We start from the raw sequence: 19,692 nt of genomic DNA, 5'->3' as shown, positions 1-19,692 counted from the left end.
CTGCAATCTGATACGGGGATGGGGGGGGGTCGATACGCCACCACAATGCCAAACGAGGCGAGACGCACCGAATACGACACGACAGACGACACCGGTCGAAACTGAGAAAAAGGGCGTTCTTGGTAAACAATAGCAGCTGCAGGCGGCTCGAAAGGAATCACATCGGAGTACGACGAAGCAGCTGAATCTTTCTAGCACGAGCATATTATAGCTGCGTTTCGTGGAACGCCACGCCCCCCTGGCGATTCCAAACTTTTTTTCTCAAGCTCGTCCTTCTCTTCTTTTCCCCGTCTCTCTCGCTTTCTGTTTTTCTTTTCTTTTTTTTTTTCTTGTCCGCTCTTTCGCGGTGTTTAGGCGAAGGGACCGCGTGCGAGGCACAATGATCGTTCTCGGCGGATCGATAAGCGATGCATAATTTAGGGACGGCCTCTCGCCGACGCCCGCAATCACTCTTGTCGCTTACATACAACCAAGGTACGCGGAAACGCGGCCGACATATACAGCTCGCATGGAAGGCGCAGAAGACCTCGAGCTTATTCGTGCATTGTGGGAACCAATTTAAGCGGGAACATCTCGAAAACTACACCACAACGCGTTGTCCCCCCTCGTTTTCCAGGCTCGTCCGCAAGCTGTGCCGTGACAGTATTCATCGAGCCGGTGCCGAATGTTTTGCGGAACATGGCTGCACCACCAAATGCGAACTATGCTGTTCTGCTGAGGCATCAATAAATAATAATAATAATAATAATAATAATAATAATAATAATAATAATAATAATAATAATAATAATAATAATAATAATAATAATAATAATAATAATAATAATAATAATAATAATTTTTGTTTTACGTGCCAAAGCCACGATATGTTTATGTGGCACACCAAAGTCGGGGGGGGGGGGGGGGGCGCCGCTTGGGGTTTTTTACGTGCACCTAAATCAAGTGCACGGGCGTTTTTGCATTTCGCCCCCATCGGAATGCGGCCGCCGTGACCGGGAGTCGAACCCGCGTCCTCGAGCATCGTAGCAGCGCACCTTAGGCGCTAAGCTATGCGCAGGGCTGACAGGCAGATTTTTTTTTTTTTCTGTCAGTCGGAGCGAGCCGTGAGCTCAAGGAAGTCCTCTTCGTTGCTGATGTTGTAGCCTAGTAAATCTGGCTCACGAGGGGCATTGGCAAACACAGTAGTTTATAATAGCGTGAACACTAAACACTAACACACAAAAAAAGGAAGGACGACCCCTCGTGCAAATAATTATTATATACTATAGTCGATTTTAATCCAAACAGAGACGAAGAAAATATTGGAGAAATGATCTCTAAAGGGACACTAAAGAACAAAACGATTTTTCTTGCATTAGTAAAGTAGTCTTCCACGATGCCAAAAACACCACGCTTGCTGCGAGAAGACGCTTAATAAGCGAGAAAACGCGCAAAAAGAGAATACAGGTGGTGACGCCACCTTGGAATTCCCGCACCATTTCCCGTGACGTCACATATTTTTGACGGCGCCTGCTTGGGCCTACGTAGTTCCTAATCGGTTAAATCGAAGTACATGGTCCTCTGAGGGGGCCAGAGACTTGACGTAACGAGTTTGTGGAAATTTTGTCGAGGCAGTGGCGCCAAAATACGTTAAATGCTCTTTGAAACCTTTTACGTCACGAATTACAAAGTTCGGCGCGAAATTTAAAAACGAAACTTTGAACTTGGTTTCCTCCTCTAATAATAAACCTATGGTGGTGAAATAAACTACGCAAGAGTTCTCCGAGCACACTTCATCAATCTAAACCAATTGATTGCTTCTCTTTAGTGTCCCTTTAAAGCTTTTTTTTTATTTGTTTGATTCACGAGGACGCCCTCTTCATGCAGCTGCTGCCACGCGTGGACGAGAACGAAAGCCTCTCGACCAAGAGACCTGCTGGCCATTAACCACACAGTGTATACGCCCAGCACGGGACACACGGCGGCTGCAGGACGTTGATGGCGACGACGCGAGCGTGCACGCGTGACACAGTCACGACTGAGTGAAGTGGCGAGAGAAAAAAGAAAGAAAAACAAAAAAAGCAATAAAAAGACGATCATCATCGTCAGGGTCCGCCCCGGTCCATCAGCGCCGCCCCTGCGCCGCGAATTCCATTCTCTCCGCACCACATCTCCCGGCCTGCTCGAGCGTGAAAAAAAAATTGAGGCATGGCATGAATGCAGGCGCATGCCGAGGGCTGCTGTATTATGGATGCTGATGATGATGATGATGATGATGCTGTGACTCACGAGTCACGAACACTGCGGGGGAGGGACTCGGCTGGGCGGCGGGTTGGCGAGTCCCAAGAACGGCAATGATAGACGGCAATCCGGTTGTGAAGCACGTCACCACCTTGTCTACGGAGTTACTGTATATAAATCCTAAAGGAACCGCACACAGTAACTCTATAGTCTATACGGGCAAACATTCACCATAGCAAGCGCGAATGAAAGCTTTTTGCGACGATTTCACGTAGGAGAGCCTATTTGCACCGAAATGCTGGAGTGGAAACGACGTCCCGAAAGTGAAGCCACAGGTACGCCATCTTACTAAAGGCACGATAAAACGTTAGCTTACGGCGGTAAACAAAAAAAAAAAAGTATCGTTTGCCTCACGCGGCCTACGAGTTTAAAACGGTTCGTTGTCCCGGAGAGACACTGCTCAGCGTGTCTCTTTGATTTACTGGTTTGCTGAAGAAGCCTCAAAGTCTGTAAAATTTTATTAGGAATCACGTTACCAATATATCGTCCGCCTCGGCGGAACAGTGGTTACGGCGCTCGGCTGCTGACCCTAAGGTCGCGGGTTCGATCCCGGCCGCGGCGGTCGCATTTCGATGGAGGCGAGATGCTGGAGGCCCGTGTACTGTGCGATGTCAATGCACGTTAAAGAAGCCCAGGTGGTCGAAATTTCAGGAGCCCTCCACCACGGCCTGCCTCATAATCATATCGTGGTTTTGGCACGTAAAACCCCAGATATTATTATTATGATGCCTATATGCATGCGGACCTAATACCTTCGTCGGGAACAGCCGCCTGTTCCTATATAATTAACCTCGCATATGTTAGCAGAACAAAGGCATTTCATCTCTAATCGCACATCGCGCGAGAAGGCTATATACTTTTGAGGTAAAGTAATGCGCAAGGGCTGGCTGCACATTTGGTGCATAGAAGTTGCGAGAGCTTCCACTGCAGAATTTCTTTTAAACCTCCTTGGTTTGCACCTCAACAGCTCTAGGTCACGTGGCCCGAGCAGAATCGCCGTACAATTTCGATGAAAAGTAAGGTTCTGCCTGGCGGTGCATGTAACTATCGCTATTGTGCCAGTGTCGGTGGTTTACCCGTGTGGAGCCAGTAACTGCATGAGTAACCTACGCCGCGCCGCTTCCTGGTTCTCACTATTTTGCCAGCATCACCGCTGGAGCTGCAGGGTCAGGAACCCACCGGATACAGATATATATACAGGTAAGTGCTGACGCATGCATAGAGGGCATCATACCACTTGGCCCCTATGTATAGCTCACGCGAAGTGGGTTCGGCTCACACGTTGCAAGCGGCAAGTTGCCCTTTTCTTCCCTCAACTTTCATTTTCCTTTGCTTTACAATTTCTAAATTTCGAATAATTTTGCCTTCTGCTTTCCTTGCGAGGTTTTGTGTTACAACAAACAAACGGGTCCCTCGATCGACTTCTCGTCTAGAGACAGGGTATATACAGTCACGAACAATACCAAAGGGAACAAAATTGCATTTAAGAAGCTAAACGCAGGTGGCAAGCACAAACGTGCTCGTAACAGAAAATATCCAAGCGAAAATCTATGCCTCTTGCGAATCAATACGTTACGTTCGTTATTCGTATCAGCACGAGTAATCACTGCTTGAACAGGAATTTGGTGCTCCCCTTCATATTGCACACGACTGTGCGACTGCGCAGGCTGCCCATATGGAATTCAACATGCAAAGCACTTACTCTGCAGTCAAGCCACGGGAATATCGACGACGTCCAAAGCGAGCGGTGCGATATACAAGAGGCGATCGGGTGCACGAGCGAGTGAAATGACTATAAGGTGCGAGCATCATTTAAATGCATTCCGTCGGTGTTCGCCAAAAAGAAAAAATAAGTGTTTATTCTGTCGTGTCCCAAGTTATCCGCGGTCATCGAGTGAGCACGTTCCTATGCACGGGAATTCAGCGCGTCACTGACATTCCAGATTTACCGAGGCTGCTTATCAGTTGTAACTCGTAGCGTCACGCTGAAAAATATCCACGCGAAAGTGGAATCCCCGCTTGCTGCTTCGGGAGACAGCTTATGCGATAACCGCTATTTTACACCCGTATACTTAAATTTAGGCGCACGTAAAAAAGACAATAAATAAACTATTAATCCGAACACCCCATGGCCCGTGTATGCCTCTCAGAATCACATCGTAGTTATGGCGCGTAAAGTCTCCGAGTCTATTTCCTTTAGCCACGCACTGTTATAAAAGGCCAGAGTTAGCATTAGCGAGAACAAAGCCTCAACCAACCGCGATGGCGTCTTCTGATGTATGTCCAGAGCTACAGAAATTAAATAATAACGCATAAAATGATGTTGTTTAGACGTCCGATATAGCAATGCACAAGTTAAGAGGATACGCTGCAGCCATTTCAAGGTACATGTACGAAAACAACGGTACAAGAAGGTTTTTTTTTCTTTTTTTTTTTTCTCAATGCGCATATACATGGCCGATCGAGTTATGGCTAATATCCTGTAGTGTGGGCTAAATGGTCACCAATGCTGCCTATATCGTTTTGCCTTAATAATAATAATAATAATAATAATAATAATAATAATAATAATAATAATAATAATAATAATAATAATAACAACAACAATAATAATAATAATAATAATAATAATTTGTGCAGTTGTATGTCCGAAAACCAGAATAAGGTTATGAGAGACGCCAGCTCCGGAAATTTCGACCATGTGGTGCTCTTTAACGTGTATCTAAGTAATGCGGCCGCCGCCACTGCAGGGATTCGATCCCGCGACCTTCGGGTAAAAAGTCAAGCAGCATAATCACTACACCACCGCGACGGGTATAGTTTTGTCTTACCATTCGCAAATGTCAGCCGGCTGCTATGCTTGGATCCACGTTGGGTAATGTCGGCTAATGCATAGGCTGCAACTATCCGCCGTTATACCAGCAACACTGCTTTAATTTGTACTCAATCCAATGATGCATATACATAGAGGCATAGACATCTACATGGGCAATAGGCAAACACATAGATATATACATAGAGAACAAGCCGAAATTGGTCCTGCCCTATTTTTTTATTTTACAGCGAAAGCTGTTATGAGATCATTTCTCCGGCCGTTTTTGGCGCCGTAGTTGTCCGCCGCCGCCGCCGCCGGTGTCCGTAACCAGTATCGCTCGAAATAAGAAAAAAAAAACTAAATAAGAAAAAAATTCCAGGACGGAACGAGGTTCGAACCTGGGCCCTCTGCGTGGGAGCCCAGTATTCAACCTCTGAGCCATGCCGGCGCTTGAAACTGCTTTGCAAAAAGTTCCTATACAGGCTTCATGTCGGGAAGGAACCACATTAGCATATGCAATATAGCGTGGTAGAAGATTAAAGTAAGCACCAAGCGTCGCACAACGCGAATTCTGTAACCAGGCGTCAAACAATTGCGAATTGCACAACGAGTAGGTTGTTGAATGCTTCCAACCCATTACAAAAGGGCTCTGCCATAATTCTTCATCGTCATCAGGCGCAGAATCAACAAAGTGCGCATAATCCCTTACATGCTTTTAGCAGGTACCAACGCTCTCTGTAGAATGACGAAAAATGGCACAGTGCCTGCTGCCCTACTTCTAAAAAATTACCCACTACGCTATAAATAATTTTATTTATAGCGTAGTGGGTTCCTCGCAAGTGCACTTGCATTGGTTGCCAAGGAAGCCCATAAGCGCACGATCCACTTCCTCGGGGTCTCAGTAAGATTACAATGATTTATAGCGTAGTGGGTTCCTCGAAAGTGCACTTGTATTGGTTGCCAAGGAAGCCTATAAGCGCATGATCCATTACCTCGGGGTATCAATAAAGTTCTTCGCCCCCCCCCCCCCCCGTCTCTCTTCCACGTCAACGTGTACAGCATGACGGGAGAGGGAAATAGCGACCGGGCGTCACCCAATGCAAATTACATAACTGGTGGGCCGTTTAAAGATTCCAACCCATTACAAAGGGCTGAGCCATAATTCTTCATCGTCATCAGTCGTCACGTCAACAAAGTGCACATAATGCCTTACAGACGTGTAGCTGGTGCCTCGCTTCTCCATAGAATGACGAATAACGGCTTAGTGGGTGCTTCCGAACTTCACAAAAATTTTGATTTGTGGCGTAGTGGGTACCTTTCTAGTGTACTTGTATTGTAGCCCCAAGAGAGCTTAACGGGCTCTAGAAACGCCGCTCTTCCAGCTTTCGCTGTGACTGTGCTGCGGTTTCAGCGCAGGCCTGGCGTTTTTTTTTGTTCGAACAAAAATCTTTCGTTTTGTTCGCGAAACGAAAACTAGGAATACACTCTGTGATCTCTCCCTCTCTCTCTCATTCTTTCTTCATAAAATACGAAGAAAAAAATATAGAAAGCGAATATCTTATCGCTGCATCGGCGACCGCGCACCTTCACCGCACATTAACGGCGTTGCAAGCGATGAACGGCGATAGGCGAAACACGCGGGCGCGACAAGGTTCGAGACACAACGGCATCGCCGATGACGATGCCGCGCTCGACGCTATCTCGAATCTCTCGCCTCCACGCGCTACCGGGATGTTTTGTAAAGCACCGTACCGCTTACGAGCACCCCTCACCGCCTCGAATGCGACCGCCACTGCCGCTGCTTGGTGGGTAGATTACGATCACGACGGGCATAGCGAGAGATTCGCTAAAACGGAGCAGTGGCTGACAAACTATAGGGTGGTACATAGGAAAGCCGAGCTGCTATGGATGCATTGCGGGGTAGCGCGAAAAACACAGGGGTTGAGCGCCTGTATCGTCTCTCTAGGCTATATGCCCCTGTGTTTTGTGCGCTATACTCCACAATAAAAGCTATGGGCGTCGTCTAGGTATGCGCTTGTAAAATATGTCTACTTTCGCTGTCAAAAAAAATGCACAGATATAATCCTACCGGCAGTTCACAACACACACACACACACACAGAAAGAAAGAAATCCCTGAGCCGTGCTTAGCAAATATAGCATACTCCGCCTTATCAAGCCCGCGGACTTGACGACAAGTTCACACGCTGCCTTCTAATGTAGGGCTTAGAGTGGTCGTTCTCAAACTGGGGCCCGCGGACCCCAGGGGGTCCGCGAAGCCATTTTTGGGGGTCCGCGAAAGCCATCCCCGAAAAAAAAAAAAACGCGTTTTTGGAGGCACACTATATCTCGTGACAATGGCCCCTACTCATTTTTTTTTGTGTGTGCTTCACCGTATAACACTTTTGCACTGCGGCGGAGCTGATTTATGTCTCCCCCTTCTCCATAAGATGACTGTAAAGATTTTGTTGCAGTTTTCTACGACATATGCACGCGAGCATAGTTTTTCTAGGCTTGCATAGTTTAAAAGCAATGAGACAGGATGAATGTGGCTGCAGACCGCACAACTTATTGACAAGCTGCTGAGATCGAATTGTCGTGACATCTTAGTTTGACCATTCTTCGCCAAGAAGGCATAAAATGCACCTATTTAACGCTGCATGCAGTGTTAATCTATGACCCCCTTCCCCGCCCTTTTTGTTTCTCTCGCTGCCAGGGGTCCCACATCACTTCCACCGGTCCACAAGGGGTCCCCGAAACATCCGTCCATGGCTGAGAACCATTGGCTAGAGAGTTAAGATTTGAGGAAACTGCGTGTGGAACTTCACTGTATCAGGCACAGTCAAACAACTATTACCAAACGATGTATACGCAGCGTCAGTACACATTCTATAGTTAAATGACCCCGAAACGACGAGCTACCGGCTAACTGCAACACACTGACCGTCTCTTTATACAGCATATCGCGGTGCTGCACGGTACTAAAGAGGGGAGCCCATGGCACCCAGCGTGCAGTAGATACTGGAAGCACGCTCTAGGAGACCCTCCCCCCGTTGTGCGTCGCAACACGAGCGCTCTCGAAAGCAGAGCCGCGGTCATTCTGCAGGAGCGTGTGTCTAGGTCGGTCCCCGATGATGACGACGACAACGCTGGGAAGGGATCGACACAGACGACGTCCTCCAGTCCAGCCAGCGCACCGGGGCGGCTGCCAGGCCGGCCAGGCCTCATTGAGGACGCATGACTCACGCGTACGAACCGCCGCCTAAGCCAGACGGGTGAAAACAGAAAAAAATAACTCAGAGAAAGAATAGAGCAGCGGTAACAATCGCCAGTGCACGCAGTTGCTGCCTGTCTATGCCTCAGCTGCGAGGCAGCGAGCAGTCTGTGCACATCGCGAGGACAGTTGAGAGTGAGCGAGGCGGGCGTAACCGTAGCGACGACTAATAGAGAGAGGAAGAAAAGGAAGTCGATGGGAGAGAAAGAGGGGGGCCATTGTGAAACTCTCACAGCACGGACGTCGGTTGTTCGCGCAAGCGTGCATAGCGTATTATCCGGGACAGCTTTTTGGCGCGAGCTGTATAGTGAACAGAAGCGCAGACTGCAGCAGCTGATCACAATCGCCGGATGATGCGGTCGGAGAACACGCAACGCGCCTGCGTGTGTGTGTGTCCCTGCGAGCGGGATGCGGGACTCCTTTGAAGCGTAGCGGGCGGCAGTGGCTGCCATCAGTTTAGCGCCACGCAGGCTGTACACATGCTATACTTAATGACGACAGGTGAACGAACAGCGAGAGTGTACGGTGCTTGTCGACTGGCGTAGGCTCCGCGTGTTTGCGCACACCACTATTCAAACGGCACTTCTTTTTTTTTTTTTTCGGTTCCGCCGGTCGAATTCCCGTTGGCACGTATAGTGAGGATGTAGCGAAAGGTAAACTCAGTGCGCTGACGGGCTAATTGGTGCTTGCCCATAGTAACTTTTAGAGCAACAAAACGACACAAGGAAGGCAACAGTACACATCGCTTCTCGTTTGCTCAATGAGGGTGCTGCTTCATCACGCTATAATGATCACTGCGCATTAACCAGCGGTATTAGGGAGTTTTAGAATGGCGTACGCAAAGCTTTGCGTTAGCGTTTGTCGACACTGCGCATGCGTCGTACGTTATCCTCTTGCGGGCCCTCCGTTAAGACGGAAATAGCGGGCGACCGCAACGAACGCTATCTTTGCGTGTGCTATACTAAAACTGCCTATTTATGATATGTACTTGCTCTGTCGGTGCGGGTTTAAAAATCTGTTAAATGAGAATGATCTGTTGTTCACTTGTCGTGTCGATTCCAGAGAACTGTACTTACTGCGCATGATCTTCGGATCTCTGGTTTCTCATAAAGACATGTGACGCAGTAAAACGTCGGTTCAGAGTGGCGCTGTGTCCTGTCGTCCTTGTTGTGTCGTTTTGTAGCGCTAAAGGTTACAAGCGAAAGGGAAAGCCGAACGGTTTCGGCGAAAGCCGTCGCCACGAGTGGGAAAAGTGTACTTCCTCGCACAACTGCAGCGCTGGGCGCGAATGGCCTCGTTTATTCGTATACAGGTTGAGCAGCTTGCTGGAAGAATATCCGCGAGCCGCTGACCGAACGACGAAGCCGACACGGCGTGCGTGCGTACCTACCTGTCGACCTGTTTTTAGACGCGCGCCGGTGACGCGGCTGAGAATACTGCGACATGCGAGAACGGCGATCGCGGCTGCGGAGACAACAGACGCGTCGCAGCTGGGTTATACGTAACGAGTCTGCCTGCGTATTAGGAGCCTATAATTAGCGCGAAAAGAGGCGTTAGAAAAGAATAGAAAATGTTCGAATGAGAACTCGAGACGGGGTAATGAGCATATCGAAAGGCTAATAAACTTGTGATATAAGTATGCATATGGAGTGGTAAGCCAGAAGTCAGCCAACATATTCCAGCTCGTCACTGCGGTTGTATATGTAAGGCGTGAGACAGGCACGTAGGCAGGGGCGGGGGGGGGGGGGGAAGGGCCGGGGGCCCCAGGCCTCTCCCCCCCCCCCCAAAATTTGTCCAACCTTCTATATTCCCTGGTAACGTTTTCTTCTTTTTGCCATGGAAAGACTTTCTTTCGAACAATTAGGCCTTGCCCCCCCCCCCCTCCCCTGAAAAAATATTCTGGCTACGTGCTGTAAAGGTAACACGAAATTCATTAACCGGACGACGAAAAAAAAAAAAAAGAGCGTCCCCTTTCGGCCAAGTCCGCATGTTGCGCTCAGTCAGATGTATACACGAAGTTAACATATAAATGCTCTATAATGACAAAACAATCGTCTCCAATCGCCTCGTTCGGCTGGTCTCCCTGATCGCTGGCTTCCGACGGCTTCCAATAAAAGCTGTCGCGAGGGTGGTGTAACTGACCTGAAGAAAGCGGCTATTTACAACACTGCTCTTGCTCTCTCTCTCTCTTAGCGTTCACACTCCCTTCCCCAATCCACGACACTGCGACGTGCTTTCTAATGCGTAGCAGCAGCAAGCGTCTTTCCTAACGTCAAACCAATATCTCACCAGTATTTGATCGGTACTACTCTCCTTCGGTCTTTGTCTTCATTCTGGACCCGAAGGTCGCGGGATCGAATCCGGGTCGGGGCGGCCGCATTTTCGATAGAGGCGAAAATGCTTGAGGCCCGTGTGCTTAGATTTAGGTGCACGTTAAAGAACCCGAGGTGGTCAAAATTTCCGGAACCCTCCACTACGGCGTCCTCATAATCATATATCTTGGTTTTGGGACGTTAAACTCCAACAATTATTATGTTTCATTCTGCAACGCATTTTCGATGTCATAGAAACCCCGGCCTAAAGCGAGGGCATGTCCTTGTATTCTCATCAGCGTGCATCCTTGCGCTGATTGTTACATTTAGGACTATATGTGCCCTTACCGAAATGAATAAAACAAGTATGCGCAGGATATCTGTGCATACGTCATTGTGCTATCGCGATTATGATTACATCAAGCAACTACGAAGCTTATATTTATATAGCATATACCTCTGAACATTATTTAATCCCACGCGTACTACGCAGTAGCTACCGAGTACACCAAGGTGTATAGGCGCTCCCTTCTCTCAGACTGCAGCTGGCCCACAGCTGAAGACGCAATTTAAAAAGAACAAAACAAAGAAGAAACACTGTTTACGAGATCGCGACGCGTTTCGCGCCCGGCTGGATTCTGAGAAAACAGGCGAACAACAATGGAGATCAGCGATCGTTTGTTGGCGCACACGTGCGTTCATAACGGAAAGACAACCGAAACTTTTCCGACCCACTTTTCCGTTGAGAGGCGTCTTTTCTTCCACGTTGCCACGGCAACGCGGACGCTAAAGACGCGTGTAATGCAGAATAGAAGCCACGAGGCGACAGGCGCTAAGCCGTAAACAAAGCTGACAGCTGCCACCTCGAGAGACCGCAGCTTTCAACCCGGCAGTAAAAAGGCGGGCTGCAGCCACGCAAGAAACAAGGGCTTTGGCTGCAAAGAGGGGCGCGGTGGTTTCTTGAGACTTGCAACACACACACACATCTGCGCAACGATGCCAATCCACGCGGCGCGGCGCATGTTTCCGCGTTGCGCAGTCGCAGTGACGTATACTATACGTGCGTTCGACTGCACTATCATCGCAAACCACAAAGCGCAGGGCGAACCAGCGAGTTATATAGACAAGCAACCATAGAAGAAAAAACCCCAGGCCTGCGCTGAAACCGCAGCACAGTCACAGCGAAAGCGGGAAGAGCGGCGTTTCTAAAGCACCGTTGTAAGCTCTCTTGGGGCTACTAATACAAGTACACTACCAAGGTACCCACTACGCCATAAATCACAATTTTTGTGAAGTTGGAAAGCACCTACTAAGCCATTATTCGTCATTCTGCGGAGAAGCGAGGCACCAGCCGCACGTCTGTAAGGCATTATGTGCACTTTGTTGACGCGGCGACTGATGACGATGAAGAATTATGGCTCAGCCCTTTGTAATGCGTTGGAATCTTTAAACGGCCCAGCAGTTATGTAATTTGCAGTGGGTGACGCCCGGTTGCTATTTCCCTCTCCCGTCATGCTGTATAACATACGTTGCCGTGGGAGAGAGACGGGGTGGGGTGAAGAACTTTACTGAGACCCCAAGTAAATGGATCATGCGCTTATGAGATTCTTTGGCAACCAATACAAATGCACTTGCGAGGAACCCACTACGCTCTAAATCATTGTAATTTTACTGAGACCCCGAGGAAATGGATCATGCCCTGATGGGCTTCATTGGCAACCAATACAAGTGCACTTGCGAGGAACCCACTACGCTCTAAATCATTGTAATTTTACTGAGACCCCGAGGAAATGGAACATCCGCTTATGGGCTTCCTTGGCAACCAATACAAGTGCACTTGCGAGAAACCCACTACGCTCGAAATCACTGTAATTTATCTGAGACCCCGAGGAAATGGATCATGCGCTTATGGGCTTCCTTGGCAACCACTATAAGTGCACTTGCGAGGAACCCACTACGCTATAAGTCATTGTAATGTTTGAGAAGTAGGGCAGCTGGCACTGGGCCATTTTTCGTCATTCTACGAAGAGCCGTGGTACCTGCTAAACGCATGCAAGGCATTATGCGCACTTTGTTGACGCTGTGCCTGACGACGATGAAGAATTATGGCAGAGTCCTTTGTAATGGGTTGGAAGCATTCAACAACCTACTCATTGCGCAATTAGCATTGTGTGACGCCTGGTTACAGAATTCGCGTTGTGTGATGCATTGCGCGACGCTTGGTGCTTATTTTACTCTCTACCACGCTATATTGCATATGCTAATGTGGTTCCTTCCCGACATGAAGTCTGTATAGGACCTTTTTGCATAGCAGTTCCAAGCACCGCAATGGCTCAGAGGTTGAATACTGGGCTCCCACGCAGAGGGCCCAGGTTCGAACCTCGTTCCATCCTGGAGTTTTCTTCTTATTTCGTTTTTTTTTTTTTCTTATTTCGAGCGATACTGGTTACGGACACCGGCGGCGGCGGCGGCGGCGGCGGCGGCGGCGGCGGCGGCGGCGGCGGCGGCGGACAACTACGGCGCCAAAAACGGCCGGTGAAATGATCTCATAACAGCTTTCGCTGTAAAAAATAATAAACTATAGGAGAAAGAGCATTACGTCACGCAGTGGCAAAGCTATAAACCCTCCGAGAAGCCATCGCAGTATCGGCTCAACACGTGACCTCTGCGAGGCACTTGCGCTGGACGAGTATGGGACTATTCAAGCTGTATATCGCAGCTTTTCGCCTGAAGGAACCCCAACAATTGCGTTGGAAAAATAAAAACATTTCGGATTCTTTCTGATTCCGTTCGTTCGGCTGCGCCGTGCCGTGTAGTGCATCTATTATTCTAGCGAACACAAACTACAGACTACCGATAACCACACAGGACAAATGCTAGACTTCAGCTGTTGAAATGAACACTTGAAGTATCTCAGATTTTGCCCCGTGTGGATTTTATGTAGTCTGTATAGTGGGGGCTCTCGAATAACGGCTGCTTAAAGTCAATTCTAACTATAGCCCAGCTAAACGCATTAACGAGTTATCAGGCGTAATACATTGCCTGCCGTCCACACGCTCTGATATAGCGATTAAGAGTTAAAAATAATATCTGCGGTTTTGCGGGCCAAAACCACGATATCATGAGGCACGCCGTAGTGGAGGGCTCCGGAAAATTTCGACCATCTGGTGTTCCTTAACGTGCACGGTGCATGGGCCTCTATTATTTCGCCTCCTTCGAAAATGCGACCTCCGCGGTCGGGATCGAACCCGCAACTCTCGGGTCAGCAGCCGAGCACCGCATATACGACCGATGCGGACAGCGAGTTGGTCCAGTACTCCTTCTTTTTTTCGGTTTCTATCCCGCTGCGCTACTAATTAAGCCTCCTAATTGAAGTGTACTAGAACTATATCCTAATCGTCTTTGATTTCTCCCATGGCGCAGGAGAGTGGGGGGGGGAGGGAGATAAAAAAACGGGGGGGAGGGAGATAAAAAAACGGCAAGACGTTTACAAATGCGCGCTGACGAAACCAGGAACCGTGTGCCAAAAAGCCGAGGAGTTGCACGAGTGTGTGTATAGGCACAAGCTGGAACAAATTAGTGAACCGTCGCAAAGCAAACAAACAATTAGGTCGCCGCAAAGAAACTATAAAACGGAAGAAGAGACGCGGGAGTTGAAAGACACCGCGCGTGACGTCGCATGCTCCCATCTCATGCGTCACGCCCTACGTCATACGCTCGCCGTTGCCTGACGTTGTCGCAGGTATGCCGGCAGAGTGACAAGCCGGCACGTTTGCTGGTCGTCCCCCAAGAACGCAAAGCGCTATAGTTAGGAACAGAAGGCAACACTCGCGGTAAGACGCAACGGAAAGTTACTCTTTAAAAATTATCACAACCTTGTTTCGACAGCCTGCAGCCCCCGCGATGCAACACAAAACGACGCACGATTTCTTACCCAAATTTCCCTGCCTCTTTAATTTGAATATACTGTCACGTGATTTATTCACGTATAAACGTAGAGGAACGACGAGGGACGCCAAGGGGCCAAAATCCAAGCAAGCGCAAGCTCGGGTCGCGTGGCTACCACTAACGCTGTGGCTTGCTTTCTTGCCTCGTCGTCGTCTCGTATAGCTATAGAAAACTTTCAAATCAGACACTGTTTAGAAACATAACAGCAACCACAAAAGCAAAAAATTCATGATGTCTCACGTACCGAAACCACGCTTTGATTAAGAGATCGACTTGCCGTATAGGGCACCGGGCGATCCCGGATCAATTTCGACCACCTAACGTAACCAGCAAGAGATTAAGCGAGACGCTAAGCACTACTACGCGCTCTTCATTGGGATATCGCAACAAACAGCGCAGTTGTTCAACAGGCACACAAACCATGTTCTGTACATCTTGTGTAACCACAAGCGCATGCGCAGCTTGCACGACGCATGCACGTTTTGCACAACCCGGGCATGCCTCGCAACAGTGCTCACAACTGCTGCAGTCAGTTCGAAGGGCAGCTTGCTATACTATTTTACATTCCTTTTATCGTTGTTTTATTTAATTGCTTCCGGTCCGACTGCACGTACGTTCAAAAATTAAGTTAATTCATTCAATCAACCATTCATTCAAATAATTAGTCAATCAATGCACTTAGCTTTAATGAAGACAATGTCTCTGTTATAACACAGCGGGTAGGTGGCATTAGCAAAACAGTTCATAGAACACGAAATCAGAAAGTTCACAGGGATAATATGGGATCAGCTCGAACAGGATAGGATAAACTGGAGACGATTGGGAGATGCCTTCGTTCTGCAGTTGACATAACATAGGCTGAGATTATGATTTAAAGTCACGCGCAGTGTCTTCTTCGCCTTCTCGAACGCCAGCGAAGGGCGCTGTAGCTCAGGGAGGAGTCGCGTCCGGCTATCGCGGTAATTCGATGCTGGAGACCCCGTTAATATTTTAAGCACGCGCCACCAGGGACCGCACCCAAGGAAAAAAAAAATAACCCCGCGAATTGCAATCTTGACAGACTTGAGGCTATGTCTTGCGGCCAGCGTGTCCATTGGAAGCTACGAGCGGATTACACAAACAGCCTTCGAAGCGACGGCGCGATGCAACCGAAAAAAAAAAAAAAAAAAGTAGACGGTATTTTCCACGGCCTGTCGTCTCTTGGGCGTGGTTAAGTGATTATGCATGCATGCGCGTTGTTTAAGCTCAAAGCACGGTTAAACAATGCACCCAAGGTTGACCATGTATTGAAGGACGCAGGAAATAAATAAAAATATATTTTAAAAAAAGAAAGCAATTAAGAAAGGGAAGGATTCTGTTTTTAGACAACTACACACATGCTAGCTGTTCGTTGCGTTGGAAGTATGCTGGAAGCATGAATTGGAAGCAATGACAATAAGTAAATAAATAAATACAAACAAACAAAGGAAGAAGACTGCGTGGAAACGTGCCGCGCAGACCATTTTAATGTCTCAATACCCAGCGACGTTCAATCTTCGCAGAAACGTTCCTTCGCGCAGGAAAAAAAAAGTTACAAAAAGAATGCGCGCGGGCAAGGCTATACACCAAGTTCGGCGACAGCGTACCACCTGGCAGTTCACCTTCCTCAACTCTTCTTCGACGGCGGCGCCGTACAGCGACTTCGTGTAACCACGCTGTAACACTTTACCATCGCTCCGTCATCCGGCAAACTAGAGATGCTACAGAACCACTGACTGTTGGCGCATCGTTTGAGTTTAGGAGGAAGAAGCCGAAGAAGACAGGACATACGATGGGTTGCAGTTTGGGTCACAGCTGGCGTTCACCGCATTACACCTCCTTCACGAGTGGTGTAATGCGGTGTATACCTCGCTAATGCGCACTTCTTTCCGTTTTGTGCCACAAATCCATTTCTCAAACACGGAACATCAATGATAACCCAAACCGTAACTCTTCTATGTCCCGTCTTCTTCGGTTCCTCACTCCATCCCAACTGCACACAGCTCGTACACGACCTAGATGTACTGCGCAAGCCATCGAAAGCCGTCTCCGTATCCCTGCCTCCTGAGCACGCTGCACATGAACGTCTCGAGCGGCCTGACTTCCCCGAGTTCGGCCCGGGGCACGGTGCCCTTGCCGGTGACCTGGCCGTTGAGGCCGAACATTTTGAGCACCTCGTCCTCGCTCGCGGCCCCTGGTTTGTCGATCTTGTTGGCGAGCACGAGCACGGGACAGCCGGCGAGCTGCTCGTCTGCCAGCAGGGCGTCCAGCTCGGCGCGCGACTCGGCGAACCGGGGGCGGTCGTGCGCGTCCACCAGGAACACGACGGCGTCCACGGCGGGGAAGTAGTCGCGCCAGACGCGGCGCGCCTGCGAGTGCCCACCCAGGTCGAAGGTGGTGAAGCGGGCGTTGCCCACGCGAAGCTCCTGCGAAGTTGGGTGCAGCGTGGGCACGTGCTGGGCCATGCGGTCCTCGCTCAGCCGGTGCAGCAGCGTCGTCTTGCCCGCGTTGTCCAGGCCCAGGAAGAGGATCTTGCCGTCCTTCTGCCAGATGCCCAGATAGGAGAGAACGTCGCTCAGCCAGTCCAGCACGAACATCGTCGGTCGAAAGGCTAGACACGGTCACGTGACTAGCTTGTCGCGGGACGAATTTTTCTTCGCGGTTTCGAGACGCAAAAGCAGAAGAGTCGGATGGTCTGCAGAGCCGTCGGCCCAAGCCGACACTCCAAGGTTGGTCGACTGGCTGGTGCAAAGTGCATGGCTCAACCCACTACGGGCATGTTGTGCACCTTGCAATGGCACGAATCCACTAGGCGGGAGAGGCCACGAATCGGGTGGTATTATATACAGAATAAATAAAAACTCAGACGGTCCCTTAAGCGCAAGCATAAAACGACTCAAAGGCCGAAAGTCATCACCACCATCCTCTTCTTTTCCTTCTCGGTCGATTGTGTAGATGTAAGAGGCCTGTCGTGACTCTTACAAGGCATAGCCAGAAATGTTTTTCGGGGCGGGGAGAGGGCTTCAGCCACCCTTTATGTATGTTGACGCGTGTGTTTTCATGTGTGCTTCTATATATACACATCCAACACTTACAAATTTCGGGGGGAGGGGGATTGAATCCCCCAACTCCTCTCCTGGCTACGCCAATGGATCTAACCATGCGGCCTCCCAAAACGTTGCATAACAGAGAAGGGTGTGCAGTAACACCACGTGGTGTTTTAAAGACGATAGTCTTTCTTGGGGAACTTGAACGCAGAAATTTTGTCTGTTTAGAAAAAGTTTATATCATCGTAGGACCTTACGAACATTTAGAAACAGTGTCCGTACAACAAGAACATTAACATACACAAATGACGAAACACAATACACACAAAACGTTTTAACAGAAATGTCGAAGTTCACAGGGTGTCCCTAATGCATGCTACTAAGAACTAGCATGCGCACACTTATCACAATATATACAATGTACATGACTATGTATATACACAGTACACATGACTTGCTGAACATGCCAGCAAATATGTACAGCGTTATGTATACAGCATGTTTTATGGTACATGTAATTTACATAATTTACAGTTTGAGCATGAAATGTGTATATACAAGAACCTGCATGGCTGTCTTTCTATCTTTCTGTTTGTCGGCACGTCACCCGATTCAGCCAACCGGCCAATGTTGAACCACTTGCTTACCGCCCACCCATCTTGAACTGGTACGGCTGTTCATACTTGTGAACGTTGTCGATCAAAAATAAATATTACGCATATCTGAGGCGTAACATCATTAGGTAAGTATTAGGTGGTGTGTTCCTTTAATAGAAAATACATAGATACGCAATTTTAAAGACCTTGATGGTATGCGTTTAACGTTGAGACAGTAACGCGTTTATTAAAAGATTGCCACAGCTGAAGCGATCAGCGGTCCAAGCCGTGCAAGCGCGAGCGCCAACAACAACCGTCTTCGTCTTCTTCTTTCGCAGGCGTTCTTGTCTGCGCCCTACCATGTTACAAATCACTCCCCCGCGTAAAAGGAGCCATCCTGGCGACCTAAGGAACAGGTACAACTGGTGGGTCATAATGCGGCTTCAGTCGATCGACGTGAACAGTCTCGCGGCCGCGACGACGGCGGTCCGTAGATGATTGAACAGGCTCAATCATATAGTTAACTGGGGATGCTTGACGTAGGACGCGGTAGGGGCCTTCGTACTTAGGCAGTAGCTTTGTGGAAAGGCCAGGAGCGGAGGAGGGAACGCGAAGCCACACCAACGTTCCAGGCGAATACGACTGAGGAGGCAGGTTTTCGTCGTGACGGTCCTTCTGGCCCTACTCGCCCTACAATGTTGCGACTGCGCTGAAACTTGTCTTCCTCCGTGCCCTCTGCACAAGCTCATGTTGTGTTTCGGTTTCGGTTCAGTATTGCATTGTACGAATGACAGGGGGCGCCGCTCTGGCATTCCTGTTTTACCCAGGCGATGTGTAAGTCAGAGTTTGTGGAGAGTACTCGTTGAGTGCGGACGTTTCTTCTCCTTCGGCGCATCGCGCCAAACAGCGTGTTCGGGCTGGCCGGTGTCCCCACCGGTCGCGTTGGTCACCGCCGGTCTTCGCCTGCCGCTTCGCCGGGACTACCAGCCCGCAACACAGCACTCATGTTTCCCGACTTATTACCAGATGGCGTCCATATCTCACGCAGCGCCTCTTCTATCGTCTTTAGACGATATTTGCAGCGAAGCACGCAGATACGCGGCCAATTTTTCTTTTTGCCAGTCGGTGTCAACACCTAAGACAGGCAAACAACGACGCCATCACGTACCCCCCCCCCCTTCCTCCCGGTTATTACCCGCTAAGAAGAAGGAATAAAGAAACGTCGATGACTGACGATGGCGAGAAGCACACTGAAACGACTGTGCCGAAAAATACACACTCTTGCGAAACGCAACTCGTGCGGCTCGAATAACACGATAACAAGCATGCTTTTTTTGGGAAGGTGGGGGGGGGGGGGGGGATGTTAACGCACACACGATAAACACCAACAAGAAAGTGGAAGT

The 19,692-nt window shown here is 49.1% G+C and overlaps 2 protein-coding genes across 18 annotated transcripts in view; both read right to left on the bottom strand.

Annotated features, from left to right (window-relative positions):
- LOC119374220 (MAP/microtubule affinity-regulating kinase 3) overlaps positions 1–19,692 on the bottom strand; it is a 209,561-nt gene that overhangs the window by 161,839 nt on the left and 28,030 nt on the right. The gene's annotated exons all lie outside the window — the stretch shown is intronic.
- On the bottom strand, positions 16,386–17,243 carry LOC119374222 (uncharacterized). Its single transcript, XM_037644302.2, has one exon. The coding sequence runs from the start codon at positions 17,241–17,243 to the stop codon at positions 16,662–16,664; it is 582 nt and encodes a 193-aa protein (XP_037500230.1). The 3' UTR covers positions 16,386–16,661.

This window comes from Rhipicephalus sanguineus, chromosome 11 (assembly GCF_013339695.2).
Source record: "Rhipicephalus sanguineus isolate Rsan-2018 chromosome 11, BIME_Rsan_1.4, whole genome shotgun sequence".
Lineage (NCBI taxonomy): Eukaryota > Metazoa > Arthropoda > Arachnida > Ixodida > Ixodidae > Rhipicephalus > Rhipicephalus sanguineus.
The sequence above is the reverse complement of the archived record's forward strand: the minus strand, read 5'-3'. Positions and strand labels throughout refer to the sequence as shown.

What these genes read in the sequence shown, in the direction of transcription:
- LOC119374222 (XM_037644302.2), bottom strand. Translation starts at nt 17,243, where the DNA reads ATGTTCGTGCTGGACTGGCTGAGCGACGTTCTCTCCTATCTGGGCATC.